Below are 23021 nucleotides of genomic sequence, written 5' to 3'. Positions count from 1 at the left end.
CGAGTTGCTCAGCTCTCCCTCTGCAAGATGCGGAGAGAGGTGCTGCTCAAGCCAGCAAGCCTGTTGTGAGGCGCTCAGCTGTTACAGTCATGGGGGGCTTAGAAGTACCTGCGGCAGCCAGTAACGTTCTTTCACTCTTCCCTGGGCTCCCAGCTCCACCTCTTTGTCCTGAGCTCGGTTTGGGACCGGCTCACGTGAGCCTTACTTGCACCAACTCCCACCCTGACTCTGTGTGCCACCCCTCACGTGTCCGCTGGTGTTCTCTCTCCTAGGATGGGACTGTATGGGAGCAAACGCCAGCCCACGGCACAGAAGCAGTGTGAGGCTGCCAACAAGCCGAAATCTCAGGTATTCTCCAGGAAGAAACCTCCCCCACCTCCGCTTCCCCCGGTAAGTAAGCAGCTTGTGACTTTCTTTCGGTGTCCTGTGCGAGCGTAGCCGTCATGGCGCAGGGAGTTCTGACATGGATGGGGCAGCCCTCGTGCACGCCAGCAGTAACTTACGCTAGGGATCAAAGTCGATCCCAGATATGCAATTCTAGCCATGCCAGTAGTGTAGCTAGAATTGACTTATCAGGATTGACGCTGTCCCCTGGTGAAGATGAGGTCTCTTTGGGCTCAGACTGGCATTCCTTACTCCATGCATCAGCCTGGAGTGCCAGGGTCAACAGCTGAGCCCAGGGAGATGGATTTTGCTGAGTCTTCACGCACACGGCAAAATCGATTAGCAGAAGATCAGTCACGATGCACTGCCCTGCCCCTCCCCCCATGAGACTTAAATAGGTTACTTATGATCGTCTAAATCAATTGAGAGGAGACCAGTGGGTATTTAAGGGCAGAAGCAAGGAAGCACCACATGCGCCATTGTAAAGTACACTCACCTCACGAAATACATAGAAAATCTGTTCCAAAACACATTTACAGCAATAGAAAAGCTCTTATTGAATTCAGTGAGTTTAGGATCGGGCCTTACGCAACTTGTGCACCACTAGTCCAGCAAAGTAACAAATGGACTTGTTTTGTTTCTCCCACAGTTCAGACAACATGTTAGTGCCTTACCTCTAAACCAGCCAGCAGCTCAAGGTGAGACTCATATTTAATTACATTAGTGTTTCTTCCCCTCCTCCAGGGTTCTTGCTAGACAATGAGCTGTGAGCGGGGGCAAATGAACCTGTGTTGATATTGATTCATTTGTGTTTTCTTAATAATATTTATGCAGATGCACCGTCGGTGCTTATGACGGCTAGGTCGGAGCGACATCTGCAACTTAGGCTGGCTTAGCTGCGTGGCTGAGGGATGTGAAAGTGGACATGTCGTTAGAAGGATTTGATGCAAATCAGTAAATATTGGGAATCATCCATTTCTCTTTGCAGTCGTAACCATAAAGGAAAACGTGATCTCTGCTGATGGGCCAAGTTGAGCAAGGCCTGCACATGGCAGATTTGAACCAGGGACTTCCAAAGCTAAGATCAAGAGCTGGCCCAGTTTGTGCTAAAAAGCAATCTGTATTAATGGCTGCTACAATAGACCTATCATCTAGGCAGATGGCACAGTGCATATGAGCAGGGGAGGGTAGAGAAGTGAAAGGGGAAGCTGTTCCAGTAGCTTAACAAGAGCCAGGGCTCCCAGCCACCGCCCTGACAGCTGCAACAGCTGGAATCCCAGGCCATTTAAATCCCCACTGGAGCCCTTGATGGCTTGACCACTATGGCCCTGGCATCACTGAAGGGCTGGTTGTGGAAGGCTAGCCCCAGCCCTGCCTCTTATACCAGAGACCCTGCCCCTGACCGGGGCCTGGATCTACCTCCCTGCAGAGCCAGGCATGCAAAATGTAACAAACATTCATCAGTGACTTACATACCCACAAAAAATGCATTAATTTCACTAACTCTGCTTAGTTGAACTGATGCTGGCTTTTCTGAAATTGGCTGAAGCGTGCTGTCTATTGGGTGCTTATATTTCATAAAGAATAAACTAAATCACTGTTGGGCATTCTTCAACCCGTTTAAACGTGTCCGCACAAAGGTGTTGAACTGATAGAACTAAATTTGCGCAAGTTTGGTGTGTGAACCAAGCCTGAGACTCAGAAGAGCTGCCTTCATTTTCTGGCTCCACTGCAGACTTTCTGGGTGATGCCAAGCCAGACATTTTATGTCTCTGTGCCCCGTTCTTCATCTGAAAAATGGGGCTAGTAATTCTTCCTTCACCCCATCCTTCTCCTGTCCTGTCTATTGTAGATTGTAAACTCTTTCTGAGGAGGACTGTTTTATTAGCATTATTTAATATTCATACTGTGGTAGTGCCTAGTGGCCCCAGTCAAGATTGAGCTTCTCATTGCGCAAGGTGCTGTACAAAAATAATAAGAAAAAGTTCCTGGTTTGCAGTGCTCACAATCTCTGTACAGTGCCTAACACTCAATTTAGTTTGCAAAGGATTTCAACCAGGGTAATAATTTCCTGTCCCAGGCAGTGTCCCCCGTAAGCAGAGCATGTGGGCAGCTGCTGAGGAAAAATTCAGGTGCTGGCCGGCTGATTAACAGAGTGCTCTCAGGTGCCTACAGCAGGCAGAATATATTTCTACTGATGGTGCACATCTGCACCTGACTTGGTGCACATAATAAAATTTATTCTTCCCATGGTTGAAAAACAGTTAGAGAGAACACTGATTGTCAATTGAAGGGAAAATATTATGGTTAATATCAAAGATTATGTGGCTATTATATCAGAATCTGTTATAGGACAAATTTGCCTGCAAAAGCAGAGAAGTGGATTACACAGGTGGTCCCTCACACTCTTAAGCCCAATAAGCTCTGGACTTACCAACAGTATACATCGATTAGTAACAATTATTCGACCACTGGGAATCGTTCTCTTTTTATTTCCCATTTCTGCAAAAGTTGAAGCCGATAAAAATAATGTAAAAATGAAGGAACAGCCACAGGAACACATACAAAATAAGCACAAAATCCTTCCTACTCACTAACAAAAGAACCTCAAGGTATGCAAGCAAGGGTCTACCCAGACAAGGAGCCAGCCACTGAAGTGCTTACACTAAAGTTTATTACCCTCTCTTAAGCTGAGCTGGCTGGAAATCCGAATTTCCATCCTGGTGGGAAACTGATATTTTGCGATCAGTTTTTGTCTGAAAGCAGGATGCAAAGTCAAAATGCCAAAGCTTCTCCCAGGCTGGGAAGCTGTGAAAAATTACTGTTCAGAAATGCTGAAATGGTTTGTTTCTGGATCGTTCAACTTTAATGGGTGCTCCTGTGGAGCCTCCTGGGAGCTCTCATTCAACCTCATTAGTAGGAGTAACAGAGAGGTCGCCATGTTAGTCTGTAGCTTCGAGAACAACAAGACGTCCTGTGGCACCTTACAGACTAACAGATATTTTGGAGCATCAGCTTTTGTGGGCAAAGACCTGCTTTATCAGATTAGTGGGCATGTTTTACATAAGAACATAAGAACAGCCATATTGTGTCAGACCAAAGGTCCATCTATTACATATTCTGTCTTCCAACAGTGGCCAGTGCCAGGGCCACAGAGGGAATGAACAGAACAGGTAGTCATTGAGTGATCCCTTTCCCATCATCCATTTCCAGCCTTTGACAAGCAGAGGCTAGGGACACCCTTTCTACCCACCCTGGCTAATGCACCTAACCTCCATGAATTTAGTTTGTTCTTTTTTGAATGCTTTTACAGTCCTGGGCTTTGCAACATCCTCTGGCAAGGAGTTCCACAGGCCTACCATGCACAGGATGAAGAAAAACTTTCTTTTGCTATCAAAACAAAAAAGCAGTAAAGTAGCACTTTAAAGACTAACACAATGATTTATTAGTTGTTAGTCTTTAAAGTGCTACTTTACTGCTTTTTTGTTTTGATAGTGTATATAGACTAGCATGACTTTCTCTCTGTTTCTTTTGTTAAGAGCATAAGAATGGCCATACTGGGTCAGACCAAAGGTCCATCTAGCCCAGTATCCTGTCTGCTGACAGTATCCAATGCCAGGTGCCCCAGAGGAGGTGAACCGAAGACGATGATCAAGCGATTTGTCTCCTGCCGTCCATCTCCCGCCTTTGACAAAAGGCTAGGCACCATACCTTACCCCTTGCTAATAGCCATCTATGGACCTACCCTCCAAACATTTGTCAAGATCTTTTTTAAACTTTGTTAGAGTCCTGGCCTTCACGGCATCCTCTGGCAAGGAGTTCCACAGGTTGACTGTGCACTGTGTGAAGAAAAACTTTCTTTTGTTAGTTTTGAACCTGCTACCCATTAATTGCATTTGGTGTCCTCTAGTTCGTATATTATGGGAACAAGTACATAACTTTTCTGTATTCGCTTTCTCCACACCATTCATGATTTTATATACCTCTATCATATCGCCCCTGTTAGTTAGTTTTAAACCAGCTGCCCATTGATTTCATTTGGTGACGCTTAGTTCTTTTCCTGCGGCAAGTTTTGAATTTGCTGAAATTGCATTTTCCAGCGGGGAAAAAACACCATGGCGACAGAAAATTCCTGACCAGCTCTGCTCTCGGGTCTGCAAAATCAGCCCGGACATCTCAGATATGGGCTTTTGTGGAGATGTCGATCATCTTCTGTTTCCAGTGTAGCCAGAAATCTGATGAGAGCAGCTTCCCTCAGAACTGGAGCTTTCACTTCCGTTTCTGGCCAGAAGGCAGAAGTGCAAAGGTGCTCAGTGAGAGTGAAACATACTTCAAAGTTATATTACTGGGACTTTTTCCATTGCACTCCCCCAACCCCACCTTATTCCTGTTCCCCCCCCCCACCACGCCCCTCCACCTCCACCTTATTCCTGCCCCCTCCCCCATCCCCACAGTTCTGTTTGAGGTTGGGTTTAATTCTAGTCCTGGAATTCTAAAAAATTCTAATTCTAGTCCAAAAAATTCCAGTCATGGAGGAAGGATCAAAGAAGCAGAATTCTCAGGGTCTTATTTTTTCCAGAAGACGGAAGGATTTTCAAAAGTCTTCTGCTGCCTCCATTTTCCTACAATCCAGTTTTATGAACAGCTTTGGAACAATTCACTTATTCCATTAAGACAAGACATTTAATGTGAATTAACCAAGGAAGCTCAAAATCTAGGAAGATCTGCCATCAAAAAAGCCTAATAAAATGATAATTCTTAGTATTGCTAGCTCCTCGCATTCAAAAATCTTGGTGCAAAACCCCCCAAAATCATGAGAAGTGCTTTCCAAATCACAAGGTTTTTGAAAGAATAAACAGTGAGTTCTTTTTGTTTACCTCCTAGTCTGTGAAACTTTGGGATGCATCAGATATTTTGGAGCATAAGTTTTTGTGGGCAAAGATCCACTTCATGATGTGGGTCTTTGCCCACGAAAGCTGATGCTCCAAAATATCTGTTAGTTTGTAAGATGCCACAGGACTTCTTGTTGTTTTTGAAGATACAGCATAACTCAGCTACCCTTCTGATACTTTGTGATGCATGTCACTTAGGACTATGATGTAAGGTCACCTGCACTATAGAACAGAGCCAGTGCTACTGATCTGGGAGCACAGGAACCAAAAAGCAGAGCTGGTTTGATGTGTGTGCTCACTAGCGCTACAGGTTGGACCTCTCTAATCCAGAACTTTCTCATCTGGCAGCATCTGTAATCCAGCATGATTTCACTTAGCTGGACAACCACTTATGATTGTGGCCAAGTTTCTCGTGGTCCCATAGTTTGTTTCCAGCCACCAGTCCTGGCTCTCAGTGTTCTTTGCTGTTATTTAGCTGTAATTTACCCCTAAATGTCTTCTAAGAGCCCAGTCAGCAATGGAAGTGTTGGTAATGTGCTAGACGATATTGACCTCCCCTGGTACTGCAAATTCTCCCATCCAACACCGGTCTTGTCCTGAAGGTGCCGGATGAGAGAAGTTCAAACTATACCAATTCACATCTGAACTGTGGCCATTTTGCCCCACATCTACCAAGTGCTGTGGTAAACAATTTCAGTCACAACACCCTGTGAGGAACAACCCCACAATCCCCAGTCCTGCTTTTGGAAGCAATGGCTTCTGGGATGTCTGTAACGCCCGCCCGTTCATGATAAGACAGCAGTGGGAGAACAGTTTGAACTATTAGGCTGTCCTGAACCTGTGCAGACCGAGCTGATGGTTAGCCCTTCTGCAAGTGAGTGTGAGCCGGGTAGTAATTGGCTGTAATTAAACTGGTTGTTGTTTTTATACTACAACAGCCCCTAGTGGCCCCCTCCAAGGTCAGGGCCTCATTGTGCTCAAGACTGTCCAGAAGAGCTCACAAAGAAAGGAGCATCAGGCTTATTTGTGCAAGGGGGCCATCAAGTCTGTTCCAGGATCCAGTCCCAGCTGCCCAAAACAGCCATTCTGAGGTAAGTCCCATAGTCATTGGGACTCTTGTGGCAAAAGTTTAGGCTGAGAGTCAGGACATGTGGGTTCTGTTTGCTCTACACGGAACCTATGTGACCTTTGGGTGAGAAGTCACTTTGGGTGCACCTACACCTCCAAGAGAGACTTGTGGTGCTGAGTCAGGGCTCTGGCTGAGGAGCTAAAAGAGCTGTGCAGATGTTTGGGGCTCTGAAACGTGCCTCACAAACCCCATGGACCCACTCAACTGAGCCAAGACCTGGCACCAGTGGTCTTTTTTTGCAGTGTAGAAGTACCTGTAGAGGGACTTCTCCATTGTAATCAGTGGAGAAACTGCCATTGACCCAGGTGGATAATGGTTCATGATTTCTAGGGGGAAAAATATCCAAAAACTGATTTTAATTTAAATTGGATTTCATCAATTTTGTTACTTAAATTATAATTAGTTTTTCTCTTAAATGTTTATTTTCTGTTTAAAAGGAAGCCTGAATTTAATACAAACTATGTTAAAGCCTAAGCTTATCATAATCTCTTAGAACTCAAAGTGGATGAGGTAATATCTTTTACTGAAAGAACTGCTGTACTATGAGAGGCAAGTGTTTGAGCTTATACAGAAGAGCTCTGTGTAAGCTCAAAAGCTTGTCTCTCTCTCTCTCACTAACAAAAACTGGTCCTGTGAAAGAGATTACCTTGCCCTCCTTGTCGCTCTAATAGCCTGGAACTGACATGGCTGCAACACTGAAAACCTCATTTCTTAAAACACTGAAATAAATAGTACGCTGGTTTGTGTGCTAATTAAATTATATTGTCCTCATTTGGCTTGGCATACATTATGAGCAAAAAGTTAATTATTCATTAAATAACCAATATGTCATTGACCATTTTCTGACCTAATAAAATATATAATTAATATGAATTTGAAAATAATAGGCTATAGAGTTGTGTATATATATATATATATATATATATATATGGTACTCTCCTGGGTAATAAAAAGGTATAATAACTTTTGAGTAAGGGCTCTAGTTGTAAACCAACATGTTTTAAGATGACATCAGCCAAAGAGCATGTACTTTCTTTTCAAAATAATTGACCTGCAAATGGAAAAGTTGATTAAAATGGATGTTTTAAATAGAGGCTTTTCACTTGGTGATTTGAATCACCTTGATATAAATCGACCCCTCCCTCACCCCAGCCATTGACTCCAATGGGGCCTTGATCTCTCTTCTTCCAATCTCATTACCCTTAAAACAGGGACAATTAGTAACTGCCTCAAAGAGATATGAGTTGAACACCTTAACCTGTGTGACATGCTCTGAGGTCCTCTCCTGGAACGTGCTACTGTAATGCCCCACAGCATTAGGCTTCCAGACCGTCTCTCTCATTGGAGCTGCTCTTACCTCATATCAGGAAGCCTCAGACTGTGCAACACTTGAATCTACTAGCTGTCTTCAAGTTCCTCCCTAGAAGAGGAAGCCTTGATTTCCAGAGCCTCACTGTTTCCCCCTGTGGTTGTCTGACATCTTCAGTGAATCCCAAACCCACAACCACACCTAGCACACGCAAATTTGTGTTGTTTTGGAGCCGTATTATCTCTCGGTGGAAGGGGGTAGTCAGGACTTCTTGCTGGTGGCATTCTATGAAAAGGTCAAAGAGAGACTGTGGCTTGACTGTCTGCCTTGAGACATTCTATATACAGAGTCAAAACAAAAAAGCCGTCCTGTGGCACTTGAAAAACTAACAAAAATGTTATTGGGAGATGAGCTTTTGTAGGTCACACCGACTTCTTCAGATCTGGAGAATATTATTATATCTGGTTTATAATATTGTAGTATAATATAATAATGTCTGGAGAATGTTATTGTGTCTGGGCTGTATTACATTAAAATATTATAATATCTGGGTTATTCTCCAGATCTGAAGAAGTGGGTCTGTCCCACGAAAGCTCACCACCTAATAAATTATTTTGTTGGACTTTAAAGGGCTACAGGACTGTTTTTCTGTTTTCTGAAGATACAAATTAAGACGTCTCCCTTTCTATGACTATATATCGAATGTTTATCACCTGGGCTGCCTTAATTAGGCTGTGCACGGAAAAAACCTTCCCACATTGCATGGGTTTTACTTAAGCTCCTAGGAGGGTTTGATCTCACCTCTGAATGTCAAAAGACCTAAAGGCTTTTCTGCGTCAGTAGCTGTAACCACACAGAGCCCACCAGAATGGTTACACACTTGTTCAGAGAGACACGGCCGTGCAGTAGGCACGGGGCAGGGAAATGCAATGTCACCAACTATGTCAGTGACAAGGGAGCCACGCTGGGGTGGATTATGATGCGAGTCATACTCTGACAGTGGTGTGGCCAATGTTTAGAGGACGAGGCAGCCCCTGATTTACTGCATCACATTTCCACTGATGCAACTGTGCTGACGTAAAGTCAGTGTAGTGGGGCAGAGAACCAGGCCCACAGCCTCAGCCCTGAAGCGTGTACAGTCTAAGGATCGGATACAAAGCTGACAGAATTTGAAGTGGCGGGGCCGTTGCATGCTGCTCCCACCCCCAGCACATTCTCCCATTACACCCCTCTTAAACCCAACCTCCAGGTCAGAACCCTGTCTTGCACCCATACCCCCTCCCAGACCCTGCACCCCAATCCATGACCCATGGTCACAATCCCCTCCCAGACCCCGCACTCCAAGCCCCTGCTCCAGGTCACAATCCCCTCCTTCACCCAAGCTCCCTCCATACTCCTCCCACCCCCTGCAACACATTACCTTACCCAGAGCTCCTTTCTGCATCTGACCTCCACTCCAGACCCTGCACCTCCTCCATTAATATCCTGAAAAAGTGCAGCCCTTGACCACTTACCAAATTCTTAGAGTGACCCCTGCATCAAAAATCATTGCCCACCCCTGCCTTGGGCTATATCTACACTTCACAGTGACATGTAGATTAACACGTGGTTTGAACTGGGATGGGAATTTTCTGGGTCATTATAGGGGCTCTTATGCATACTTGGCTTAATCTAATTCTTGACTCCCTCCCCTGCCTTCTGCCCCTCTGCTCTCTGATTTGCTCACCTGATAATTTTTTTCTGATTTGTCAACCTTAATTACTGTTTTTGGTTCTCTGTGCCTTAAAGATTGAGTCTGTTCTGGTCTGGCTACAGTCTGAAGAAGTGGGTCTGTCCCACGAAAGCTCACCAGCCAATTAATTATTTTGTTAGTCTTTAAAGTGCTACCGGACTGCTTTTTTGTTTTGATAGTACCCACGCTGTGTGCCTCTCTAGTACAGGTATAAATAATAGTGTGAACAATGAGATAGATAGTGCTTAGGCAAGTAAAGACATGCTAGAACCTTAGGCCTCAGCTGGAGTACTGTGTCCAGTTCTGGGCCCCACATTTTAGGAAGGATTTGGAGCGTTCAGAGAAGAGCAACTACAGTGTTTAAAGGTCTAGAAAATATGGCCTATGAGAGAATATTAAAAGAACTGGGTTTGTTTAGTATGGATAAGAGAAGGCTGAGAGGAGACATGTTAGCAGGTTTAAGTACCTAAAACAGTGTTACCAGGGGGAGGGAGAAAAATTGTTCTCCTTAGCCTCTGAAAATAGGGGTGAGAATCAATGGGCTTAAATTGCAGCAAGAAAGGTTTAGATTAGACAATAGGAAAAACTTCCTAACTGTCAGGGTGGTTAGACACTGGGATAAATTGCCTACGGTGGTGGTAAAGTCTCCATCATTACAGATATTTAAGAACAGGTTAGATAAATATCTCTGTTAGGGTTGATGATGTTGGGGGATGATCTAGATAGTACTTGGTCTTGCTGTGAGGGCAGGGGACTGGACTTAATGACCTCTTGAGGTCCCTTCCCATTCTAGCATTCTGTGATTCTATGATATGTACCCTACATGGCTCTTTGTGTGCCCGAACAACGCCTCCATCTGCACAGCCAGGTTTAAGGGTAGCATCCTTTTTCCTCCCTCTGCAGGAGCCTTTTCTCAGCGTAGGGGAAGGCTCAGTTGTGATAAAAGGCTCTGGCAGAGAACAGGCCATGGGAAAAGACTCCAGAAGGGGGAAGCTGTGGGAACCTCCCCCTGCCACCTCCTCCCTGCCAGAGGCTTCCACTGGTGCATGTAGCTGCGCACCCCGATGTGGACACAGCCTGCTTTGCACGGTCACTCCTCATGCCCTGCACATGGCTGCCCATACAAGCGAGGCCTCCGAGATATTATGTAGGAAGAAGAAGCTGCACCGCTCTAAACCTGCTGGAAGGCCCTGCATTGACGCCAGAAAGACAGCAAACTCGGAGAAAGCTGAAAAGTTCAGAGAGACCCTCCAGGAAAATCTGCGCAGCGGCCCCGGGGGCGCCGATGTGAAATCCAAATGGCAACATCTGAGGGATACAGTTTACAACACGGCCTTGTCGGTGTTTGGAAGAAGAGCTAGAAACACGAACGACTGGTTCGAAGCTAACTCCGATGAGATGATTCCAGCCATTGAAAAGAAGCGCGCTGCACTCCTGGAGTACAAACGCTCACCAAGCCAGAGTACCCAGCAAGCACTTAGAGCAGCCAGAAGAACAGTACAGCAGACAGCCAGGCGCTGTGCCAACAACCACTGGCTCCAGCTATGCAGCAGCATCCAGACCTGTGCTGACTTTGGTAATCTCAGAGGAATGTACGAGGGTATGAGGAAGGCATTAGGACCCACCCAGAACAAGATGGCACCTCTGAAATCCAAATCTGGTGAAGTCATCACTGACAAAGCCAAACAGATGGAGCGCTGGGTCGAGCACTACTCCGAGCTGTACTCACGCGAGAACGTTGTGGTTGACGCAGCCCTCGATGCCGTCGAGCTCCTACCAGTAATGGACGAACTGGATCAGGAACCGACTGTGGATGACCTGAAGAGAGCCATTGACAGCATTGCAGCAGGAAAGGCCCCTGGCCAGGACGGTACCACCAGAGGTAATCAAGTGTGCCGCGGACATACTCCTGGAACCCCTACATGAGCTGCTGTGCCTGTGCTGGAAAGAGGGTGAGGTTCCACAGGATATGCATGACGCTAACATTGTAACGTTGTATAAGAACAAAGGAGACAGAAGCAACTGCAACAACTACCGTGGAATCTCCCTCCTAAGCGTCACTGGTAAACTGTTCGCTCGCGTCATCCTTGGCAGACTCCAGAAGATTGCTGAGAGGGTGTACCCCGAATTGCAGTGTGGATTCCGCGCAGAGAGGTCTACCATTGACATGGTCGTCTCTCTAAGGCAGCTGCAGGAGAAGTGCAGGGAGCAGAGGAAGCCACTCTACATAGCCTTCATCGACCTGACCAAGGCCTTCGACTTGGTCAGCAGGGATGGTCTGTTCAAACTGCTCCACAAGACAGGCTGTCCTCCATGGTTACTCAAGATGATCCAGTCGTTCCACGAAGACATGAGAGGAACCATCCAATATGATGGCGCATTATCAGATGCTTTCAGAATCAGGAGCGGTGTCAAACAAGGATGTGTGCTTGCTCTGACATTGTTCAGGATCTTCTTCGCGCTCCTCCTGAAGCATGCCTTTGGATCTTCAACAGGGGGCATCTTGCTGCACACAAGATCTGATGGGAAACTCTTTAATCTTGCAAGGCTGAAAGCCAAGTCTAAGGTGCGAGAAGTCCTCATCAGAGACATGCTGTTCGCAGACGATGCTGCTGTAGTGTCTCACACAGAAGACCAGCTTCAAAAACTGCTGGATCAGTTCTCCAAAGCATGCAAAGACTTTGGGCTTACCATCAGCCTAAAGAAGACAAACGTACTCGGTCAGGATGTTGCTGAATCCCCATCAATCAGCATTGACAAGTATACATTAGAGGTCATCCACGAGTTCATTTACCTCGGGTCCACCATCACTGACACCCTGTCGTTGGACACTGAGCTAAATAGGAGGATCAGAAAAGCGGCCACAACTCTGTCCAGACTCAGCAAGAGAGCGTGGAATAACAACAAGCTGTACACTCACACCAAAATGCAAGTCTACAGAGCCTGCATCCTCAGCACCCTCCTTTATGGCAGCGAGACTTGGACCCTGTATGCCAGCCAGGAAAAGACGCTGAACATCTTCCAGTTGCACTGCCTCAGGCGCATCCTTGGAATATCATGGAAGGACAGAGTGACCAACACCGCCGTCCTCGAGCAAACTGGAATCCCAACCATGCACACCGTCCTCAGGCAGCGTTGGCTCCGCTGGCTTGGCCACGTCCACAGGATGAATGATGGAAGGATTCCAAAAGACATCCTGTATGGTGAGCTAGCCTCTGGCAAAAGACCTCCCGGACGCCCCCAGTTGTGCTACAAAGATGTCTGCAAGAGAGACCTCAGAGAGGTATACATTGAGCTGGACAACTGGGACGAACTAGCAGACGACTGCAGCAGATGGAGGCAGGGGTTACACAAGGGCCTTCAGAAGGGCGAGATGAGGATCAGACAGCTAGCAGAGGAGAAGAGAGCGCACAGAAAGCACACTAAGGACTTACCAGACACCCGCCACATCTGCAAGAGATGCAGCAAGGACTGTCACTCTCGTGTGGGTCTTCATAGTCACAGTAGACGCTGTAAATGAAGCCCTCAATTGAAACTATAAAGGGCGTGATCCATAGTCTACATAGACTGAAGGATGCCTACTACTAGTGACCCAATGTACACGTGGCCTAGATGTGCTGGGCGACAGAGTGTTGGATTAAAGAGGAGGCCCTGGGTGCCCTGTGTTTTCAGAGGATGGTGGTGTCCCATGAAGACCCAGGGAAGTGGGAGATGGGAGGAGTTGGGGCTGTCCACTCTCCACATACCACGCGTTTCTTTTCTCCCCTCAATAGTGACGTTGCTGTTTCTTGCTGCAGATTCAAACATTGTGATCGTACTGTACGATTTCGCCTCCACGAGTAGCCGCGACTTGGAGCTGACCAAGGGAGAGAAGCTTGAAATCCTGTCAAGGTAAATCATTCCCCATCCACGGCACTTGCTGGAGAAGCCTTGCCAAAATAGTGTGGGGCTCTAGAGGTCTGGGCTTAGTGCTTGGCTCTACGCACTAGCTCTCTGATCTTGGGAAGTCGCTTGGGCCCCTATCGATAGAATAGGGATAATAATGCAAACCCACACACTTCCCGGGTGTTGATTGCTCTCCCATGTAGCAGCACCTAAACCACTTACAGAGAGAAAGAATGAGTGTCCTGCAGCCCTAGCTGAGAGCCAGCTCCTAATGTAGAGGCTCCTGCATTAAGCTGCAGCAGTCCCAGGTTCTCAAGTCTACCTGTCAGTGGCTGCAACAGCACATTCTCAGCCTATTAAGTTTTAAAAGATCTCTCACACGGGGACCGTTTTTCACCCGAGCAGGGGCAGCACCCAGCAATATGGCCCTACAGTCTGTTGACTCTCGTAAATGCTAAAGTAGTAAAAATAATGACTTGTAGGCTGGTCTTTGCCTTGAAAAAGGTGCAGGTTTGGTTTTGCTTGAAGCAAGGCCAGGACTTAGCCGGTTTGGGGTAGACGTCATTTACTGTGTTTTAAAAACTTTTGAGCAGAGGTGGGAAAAGTACCCCAAAAGTGACTGCTGTCATTTCTGGATACTTGAGTACAATCTAGATGCGACCTCTGTGTGTGTGTGTTCTTTTACTCAAGTAGTTTTCCAGGGGGACGCTGATAACTTGTACTTAAGTACACCCCTTTCCAGCCTTTCCAGCCACAAAGCAGCTGTACTTTTACTCAAGTCACTTTTGGGGTACTTTTCCTACCTCTGCTTTTGAGTGACCATAGTCCAGTAAGGTTGTCCTGCAAGAGGTTAATGATGCTGGTGGATATGTCTAAGTCAGATTCTTGCCCCTGGGCTGACACCAATCAGTTGGTTACATGTGGGCTATGGAGCAGCCAGCAGATGAGACCAGCTTTCAGTTCATACTGTGGTACTGCTGTGGTTTTGGAAGGCCCGAGGTCTGGCTAAAATGAGAGCTGCCTTAGGTGCTAAAGAAAGCAGCAATGAGGAGCAGATGGGGAACTGAAGACTGTCCCCAGGTCTCTGTCTGGGTCTGAAGGTGGGAAGTGAAAACCAGCCCCTTGCTCAGGGTTGAATAAACTGATGCGTTTAGGGGTTGCCTCTCTAAACTCCCTGCAAAGTGGGAGCAGCCTACTGAAATGGATGTCTGAGGGTCTGTCCGCAGTGCAGCTGGGAGATGAAGTTCTCAGCTCGCATAGACTGAGTTCTGATCCTGCTAGCTTTGCTGCGAATAGCTGTGCAGCCACAGCAGCCGGTACCGACAATCTCTGACAGGTTGTACGTGGGCAGCTAGCCTGAGCCGCTGCCCATGTGCCACTGCAGGCGCACTGCTATTTTCAGCATGCTGGCTTGATCACCTCCCTGCTGTGCTATACACACACTGTGTGAGGCTACATGTAGAAGACAGGGGATTCCTCCACTTGGCATGCTTCATGAAGCTTCCAAATCCCTGAGCTGTTGTAGGTGGGATGGATACAGAAGCTCCTTTTGGTGTTCATTCTTCTTGTCCTCTTTGCTTTGTAGAGACGGGGACTGGTGGCTGGCAAAGTCTCTCACCTCTGGAAGGAAAGGTTACATCCCCAGTAACTTCGTTGCAAAAGCAGACACCTTAGAAGTGGAAAAGTAGGTGCACGAGTTTATGTGAAACGTTCGTATTAATATTAGTGCTTCGTGTTTAGAATAGCTCCTCCCATGCTGACGGAGCACCGAGGGCTGACAAACAACAGAAATTGCTTCACCTATGGCAAATGTCTCAGAGAAGCAGCTGGATTAATCTGTATCCTCACAAAACAAAGCAAGCAGTCCTGTAGCACCTTAAAGACTAACCATTTTATGTATTAGGTACTGGTGTGACCACGAAAGCGCATTACCTAATAAATAAAATGGTTAGTCTTTAAGGCGCTCCCAGACTGCTTGCTTTGTTTCCATTACTAACATGTAACCTCAGCTGTCCTAGAAGTAAAAGACTCCAGCTGGGGGAAGCTGCAGGAACCTTTCCAGTTGTGCTGGAAGTGACAGTTATTTCACAGCCTGCAGTAATGTTGTACGTTCATTTGGGACAGGAAGTGGACTTCAAAATGCAGAGTGTTTTAGGAGCAGGAGAAATGGACTTGCTGGTAGGAATTTGGCCAGGAGACTAAAACAAACACTGCTACCCTTCCCTACCTTTCTAATGGGAGGACTAAATTCCTACAATTTTCCTAAAAGTCCTAAAATGTTTGTGTTTTTTAAATACCAGTGAATTATTAAAGGGCTCAGAGACAGTGCAAAAGGAGTTGCTAGAGTGGTAGGAATGTACGAGGCAGTATTCAATTTCAGTTTGGGAGGATTCTGATCCCATACCGTATCTGCCATCAGTAGCGGCGTAAAAGGAAGACAATCTGTAATATAATGCTGTAAGAGGGGAATGGTTCTGTTCCGAGTGCAGAGAACTGGACTTGATGACCTCTCAATGTCCCTTCTAGTTCCAGGACTCTCTTATTATATAGATGCTTTGGCCCCAAAGAATTCCAAAGGAGAATACAGAGAGCGTGCTGTTTTTTAAAAGAGCGATTTCCATTTGGGGTGACTATATAGCAAGCATGAAAAATCAGGAGGGAGGTGGGGAAGAAGGGGTGATAGGCGGCTTTATAAGACAAAGCCCCTAATATTGGGACTGTCCCAATAAAATCAGAACACCTGGTCCCCCAGTTCTAGTATCAGAGAGATTCCTAATTCAGGTGATGTGCTGTACACTTGTAAAACAGGGAATACAAGTTGCATCAGCAATATCTCTAGAACCAAAATGAACTGTTCGGATGTCTCCACTATGAGAGAGCTTTTGCATATACAGCAATTGCTTTGTTCACCATTGAAAAACCCTTTCCTGGGGCAGAAGGTGACCAGTTCTTACACAGCCCAACGCTGTGGCCCTTAGTCAGCTGGAGAAGTGAAGCTGTCTCCAGCTGAACTTCCCACAGACTCTGTTCAGGTTTATCCCTGGGAGATACACTCATGCAGACGGTTGATGGATCTCCATTCCAAACGGCAAAACATCGGAGAAGTTCCTGACAACACTGTCCTTGCCACCATGGATGTAGAGGCTCTGTACACTAATAATCTGCACGAAGATGGATTACAAGCAATCAGGAATACCACCCTGATGTCACCACAGCCAAGCTGGTGTCTCATCTCTGCAACTTTGTACATGCAAAGTTTAGCCATTCATGCAGATAGTGGGGCTCAAAGCAGACAGAAGTCTGGTCCTAGTCTGTTGAAGGTGGAAGACTCTTCCCATCCCAAAACATTCTGAAATGTCGTCAGTGCTAGACATAGGAACACCCAACCTAGGCCGGGAAGGAGCTGCTGGGGCTGAGTCCAGTCCTCTGCTGTTACAATCACCTCGCAACAGGCCCACCAATGAGAGGATAGGGGGCGGTATCTGCCCTGGGCCCTGACATTTCAAAGGGGTCCAGAGCTCTGGTAGCAGCAGCAGCCAGCGCTCCAGGTCTCTCTGAAGTGCCGCGGTTGTGCTGCCACACACAGCTCTGAAGGAAGGGGAGATGATTCAAGTGGTGCTGAGGGCTTGGTCCCATCCCTTTGGCTATTAGCCCTCCTGCTTCTGGGGCATGGAGCTGGGCCCCTCTCCCACCTTGCCCCAGGGCCTGCCATAGCTGTTGGTCCTGCTGCCTCATATAGTCATGTTCATCAACCTAGCAGTGCCTTCTAAACTAGTGAGGTTGTTTGCCCCCACTACTCCTAGAGAAACAGAGAGGTAGCCCTGTTAGTCTGCACTCCAACAAAACAAAGCAGCAGAAATGTAGCACTTTACAGACTAACTAAACGAATTATTCGGTGATGAGCTTTCGTGGGACAGACCCACTTCGTCAGACCAATCTCATTTCCAATACAGAGTGATGTCTATAAGTACAGAGGACTTTAAAAAAAACAGCAATAAAAATGACAAAGCAAGTTCATAGGACTGAAGTAGGTAGCAGACGGATGGGGGATGTTAAGTGTCCTGCCTGAAATAATTCAAATTCAACACATTAACACGTGATATGAACAGAGACATCAATTACCTCTCACGTTACAAGAACTGCTTCCCTTCCTCTGATGCTCGTAATTATCTCAGGCAGGACACTTAACATCCCCCATCTCTCTGCCACCAACTTCAGCCCTATGAACTTGATTTGTCAGTTTTTATTGCCAAATTTTTTTTTTTTTGGTCCTCTGTACTTATAGATGTCAGTCTGTATTGGAAATGAGATTGACCTGACGAAGTGGGTCTGTCCCATGAAAGCTCATTACTGAATAAATTGTTTTGTTAGTCTGTAAAGTGCTACATTTCTGCTGCTTTGTTTTACTCCTATAGGGAGGTTAGAGAGCTTCTTCCAAATTCCAGCCTGAATTTATTCCTGGCCTGTATGGCCCCATTATCCTTGAATTTAAATAGTTCTTCTTACTCCCCGATGTATTTTAAAGAGCAAGCCCATCCCCCATAGCCTCCATTTTGCTGCTTGAAATACGACCCTGGTCATTGTAGTGGTGGAAGCCAACTAGGAAGGATATGCCTCTTCTTGGAGCTCTTTATAACGATTTCGTGGTTTTTCTCCCTCAGGTGGTTTTATAAAACTCTCAGTAGAAAAGATGCTGAACGGCTGCTGATGGCTCCTGGTAACAAAGTCGGGTCTTTCCTTATAAGAGAGAGCGAAACAAATAAAGGTATGATTTGATTACAGCCATTGCTGGGCAAACCGCAAAGATTCCAAGTTAGAACCGCCACAAAATTGGCTGCTTCTCTTATGGGCTTATAGTCTCTGAACCTTCTAGGCCTGTCCCAACCTAGACAGATACCACAAGTCTGCAAAACCCGACTCTAATTTCATGAGATCAGATTCTCTCACATGATTTCTTGCATTTCCTGTTCGAAATTGACGTGCCTCGCCGCCGCACGGCTCGTCCAGACATGGCTCCTTTTCAAAAGGACCCCACCTACTTCAAAGTCCCCTTATTCCCATGAGCTGATGGGAACAAGGGGACTTCGAAGTAGGAGGGGTCCTTTCGAAAAGGAGCCCTGTCTGGACGAGACGCGCGGCAGCGAGGCACGTCAATTTTGAAGCACCGTGGCCACCCGCATGCTAATGAAGCGCTGAATATGCATTTCAGCGCTTCATTAGTAAACTTCGAAATGGCCATTTGCATGGCCATTTTGAAGTTTGGGGCTCGTGTAGACACGGCCTAACTGTTAAGACCTGGTTTCTTTATGTAGCACACTCAAAGGTTATGTCTCAAGGTTGCTGTCTGGGGTGCAGATGGGTATTCATACTGACATCCTGCCTGTGAGCAAATCTTGAGACAGAGGCCTCCAGTCCAAATCAAGCACACCAATGTGTGTGGGGGGGGAAGCAAAGGGGGCAGCTGCCTCAGGTCCCAGTGATTCAAAAGGGCCTGAGGGTCCCGCGTGCCACAGCCACTTCTGCAGCAGCAGTGATGGCCAGAGCTCCGACCCATCAAATCACCAAGCACAGTCTTGGGCAGCTCTGAGGGCTACTAGGGGGTAGGTGCAGTGCACTCCAGGCAGAGCAGAGCTTGTCTGCCTTAGCCCCACCCTTCCACTGCAGGCCCCGCCCCTTGCACCTTGGCCCCACCCCTTTCTGCCCCTAGTCGTGCCCTTTCTGGAAGCACAGAATCGGGCCACTCCCCATCTTGCCCAGGGGCCCCACAATTCTGTCTGCCTCAACCCCGGTCCAAATAAAAAGGCAAATCGTGTCAAGACCCACAAAGAGCCAAGTGCTTCCCTCTGTGGCTGTGCAGAAAAGTCAAGCTCCCATTTTGTTCCCTGGCTACAGGCCAAGAGTCGGTTCTGGGGGAAGTATCATGGGGTAGCTGTGTTAGTCTGCATCTGCAAAAACACCGAGAAGTCCTGCGGCACCTTATAGACTAGCCAATCATTTAGAGCGTGAGCTTTCATGGGCAAAGACCCTCTTTGTCAGATGCACAGTGGGTCTTTGCCCACGAAAGTTCATGCTCCAAATGACTGGTTAGTCCTGGGGGCAGGTGTCAGTAAAGGAGACAAACCTGCCTGTCGTCTTGCCTCAGAAGTTGCAGGCTGGTGTCCCCGTACCCTGCCCGCACACTCTGTTCCTCAGCAAAGAACCCCGTGCCCTAGCCCTTGTCTACTCTACAGAATACTGCAGAGTAATTTATGTCCCCCAGGGTTGAATAACCGCACTCCGAGTGAAATCAGTTATACCGACCTAAATTCCACTATAAACGGCACTATGTCGCCAGGAGAACTACCACCTCTTCCAGAGGCAGGAGTTATTAAACTGGAGCTGGGGGGCCCTGTGCAAGGCAGCAGAAGGGTTTGTGCTTCCTCATTTACCCTGGCGGCGGAAGCCATGGGAAATATCTCCACACTGCCACCACCTCTCCCTGAGCCCTCTGTTGCAGTGAATGTGGGGCCCGGACGGGTGTGTCTCCTGCTCCTACTGCTGGCTCCAGGCCCCCCCGCACCCAGGTAATCCTCCAGGCTGGCCTGGGCCCCAAAGGCTAACCTTACTATGCGGAGCCGTCTTGTCCATAGGATGGTTGGGGTAGCTGATGTAGGGCCCCCCGAAGCCACGAGGCCCAGGGCAACCACCATGAACTGTCCTGTGGGCAGGCTGGCTCTGCCTACAGCTTTCATGTGTCTCTTGTGTCTGCTTCAAAATAGGGGGCTTCTCTTTCTGACGCCAGCTGCTAGCCATAAAGTGGGCCCCACTGTTCCATAACAATAGTTTTGGTGACGGGCTCCCTTTCCAGCTCACAACATGAGAGGAGGTTTAGTTGCAGAGATGGGTCATTCTCAGGCAGAGAAGATCCTATTTTGCTAAGCAGGGAGAGCAAGTTACTTGAGAAAAGAAGGCTGAAGGGGGACTTGCAACAGTTTTCCAATTCATTAAGGGTTTCTATGAAGAGGACTGGGGACATTTGTTCTCTGTGTTCACTGAAGAAAGGACAAGACATAGGTTTCACTTGCGGCCAGGGGAACGTAGGTTAGATATTAGGAAAAACGTTCTAACCTCCAGCTCTGGAGCAGACTTCCAAGGGAGGCTGTGGAATCCCCAGCTCTGGAACTTTTTAGGAACAGGTTAAACAAACTCCTGTGGAGGGTGACCACAGGTGGCGGTTTTTAATCTTTTTCTCCTCTTCAGGCCCTTAAGAATTGTCCACTGGAGGTGTGGACCCCTCTGGAAATCTTAGACCTTGTCTGTGGACTCCCAGGCTCTGCACAGGGGGTGATAAGTGGCCTTTTGAGCTCTCTTCCATGTCTACAATTCTCTGTGTCTCTCTCCAGCAAGTAGGTCAGAGCCACTGTGTTTGAAACAACGAGACAACCTTTTTTGTTTCTAAACATAAAGCCACATCTTTCCCCATCCCCACCTGGTGGAGACTTACCAAGCTGGCTCTAGCTAGTTGGTTTTTTTTGTACATAGATCTGTGGCATCCAGAACTTCAGGCTAATCTGGGGCAAGTTCTGGGACAGGAAAATCTCTATTTAAAGTAAGCGCTTAAGAGTTTCACCTCAAAGAGCCACATTAGTGTTGATTCTGGGGCTAGCAGGATGTGGTCCCCATAACATAGCCAGGAATAGCTTAGCTATGTAGCCACATGCCTTGATCTCAGTGACTTCCGTCCTCCCTTGCCCACTCTTTCCTTTTGGTTTTCACACCAGTTTTTATAGAAACACAGAAATGTAAGTCTGTAAGGCACCTCAAGAGGTAATTTAGTCCAGCCCCCTGCACTCATAAGACGGCTAAGGGTAATCTAGAGCAGGGGCCATCAACCAGTAAGGGACTAAGAGCCAAAAATAGCTGTAGATAAAGTGCAAAAAGCCATGTATTATAGATAGATAGATAGATGGGGCATATGGGGATAGATAGATAGATGGGACGTATGGGGATAGATAGATAGCTGGGGAATATGGGGATAGATGGGGCATATGGGGATAGATAGATAGATAGCTGGGGCATATGGGGATAGATAGATAGATAGCTGGGGCATATGGGGATAGATAGATAGATGGGGCGTATGGGGATAGATAGATAGATGGGGCGTATGGGGATAGATAGGTAGATGGGACATATGGGGATAGATAGATAGATGGGGATAGATAGATAGATGGGGCATATGGGGATAGATAGCTGGGGCATATGGGGATAGATAGATGGGGCATATGGGGATAGATAGATAGATAGATGGGGCGTATGGGGATAGATAGATAGATGGGGCATATGGGGATAGATAGATAGATAGATAGATAGATGGGGCGTATGGGGATAGATAGATAGATAGATAGATGGGGCGTATGGGGATAGATAGGTAGATAGATGGGGCATATGGGGATAGATAGATAGATAGATAGATAGATGGCTAAATTCCCTCCGTCTGAGCCAGGCACCCTCAGCCTCCCTGCTCTAACCCAGTGCTGGCAGCTCACCAGAGCCACTACAACTGCCACTGCCATGCGTTTCTCCCTCCAAGCGCTGGGGCTCATGGGCAGAGCAGCAGACACCCCTCCCAGTATGCAGCTCTGAGCAGGAGACACATTTCTTTGCTCAAAGGGGCGCATGCGGCTCAAGAGCCATGGGGTTGGCCACTCCAATGTCCAGCTTTCCTGAAAGGCATTTTTCTAACCAGCCCTTAAAATTGTGTGATGATAGAGATTCCGCAATCTCCTTGGCAAGTTATTCAAGTTATTAACCACACTGACCATCAGGAAGTTTTTTCTATATTCAACCTTAACCTCCCTTGCTGCAATTTAAGCCCATTGCTTCTGGTCCTGTGATCAGAGTTTATGGAGAATAAATTTTCTCCCTCCTCTTTGAAATAACCTTTTATGCATTTAGAGCTGTTTTCATGTCCTGTCCCAGTCTTCTGTTTTACAGAGTAAACAAACCCAGTTCTTCCCCTCTTCCCTCTTAGCTCATTTTCTAAACCTTGAATCATTTTTGTTGCGCTTCTCTGGACTTCCTCTCATTTGTCCACATCTGGTCTATTGTCCAGAACTGGACAGAAGACTCCATTGGAGGCCTAATCAGCTCAGAGCGGAAAAATTACTTTTCGTCTCTTGCTTACAGTGGTCCTGTTAGAAGACATCCCAAATTGCCACTCTTTTTCTTTTTTTTTGCAACAGTGTCACACTATTGAGTTTTATTTAGCTCTTTTTTTAGCTAACCTTTTCTGCAGCATTCCTTCCCAGGCAGCCATTTCCTATTTTGCCTTTGTCTTTATTGAATTTCCTCCTGTTTACCTCATACCATTTCTCTAGTTTGTGCAGATAATTTTAAATTTCAATCCTATCCTCTAAACTGCTTGTAACCCCTCGCAACGAGGTATCATCTCTGAGCAGATCTAGAGAAGTGGTTGTTCCCCTCTATTCGGCACTGGTGAGGCCACATCTGGAACATTGTGTCCAGTTTTGGGCCCCTGGTATAAAAAGGATGTGGATTTGCTGGAGCAGGTTCAGCGAAGGGCAACAAAAATGATTAAGAGTCTGGAGCACAAGACCTATGAGGAGAGGCTGAGGGATTTGGGCTTGTTTAGTTTACAGAAGAGAAGACTGAGGGGTGATTGAATCACTTCCTGAAGGGAAGCTCTAAAGA

At 46.9% G+C, this 23021-nt stretch overlaps 1 protein-coding gene across 2 annotated transcripts in view; it reads left to right on the top strand.

The window, feature by feature from the left end:
* Nucleotides 1-273: 273 nt before the first annotated feature.
* Nucleotides 274-23021, top strand: part of BLK (BLK proto-oncogene, Src family tyrosine kinase) — a 59665-nt gene continuing 36917 nt past the window's right edge. The window contains exons 1-6 of one of the 2 annotated variants that reach the window (XM_074989045.1): nucleotides 274-390; nucleotides 1034-1082; nucleotides 5554-5556; nucleotides 13244-13337; nucleotides 14917-15015; nucleotides 17993-18096. In XM_074989045.1, coding sequence (XP_074845146.1) covers nucleotides 274-390; nucleotides 1034-1082; nucleotides 5554-5556; nucleotides 13244-13337; nucleotides 14917-15015; nucleotides 17993-18096 — 466 coding nt within the window. The remainder of the gene's footprint in view (nucleotides 391-1033; nucleotides 1083-5553; nucleotides 5557-13243; nucleotides 13338-14916; nucleotides 15016-17992; nucleotides 18097-23021) is intronic. The other variant, XM_074989044.1, reaches the window with a different exon arrangement.

Source organism: Carettochelys insculpta, chromosome 3, assembly GCF_033958435.1.
Source record: "Carettochelys insculpta isolate YL-2023 chromosome 3, ASM3395843v1, whole genome shotgun sequence".
Lineage (NCBI taxonomy): Eukaryota > Metazoa > Chordata > Testudines > Carettochelyidae > Carettochelys > Carettochelys insculpta.
This window is presented reverse-complemented; position numbering and strand designations above follow the sequence as displayed.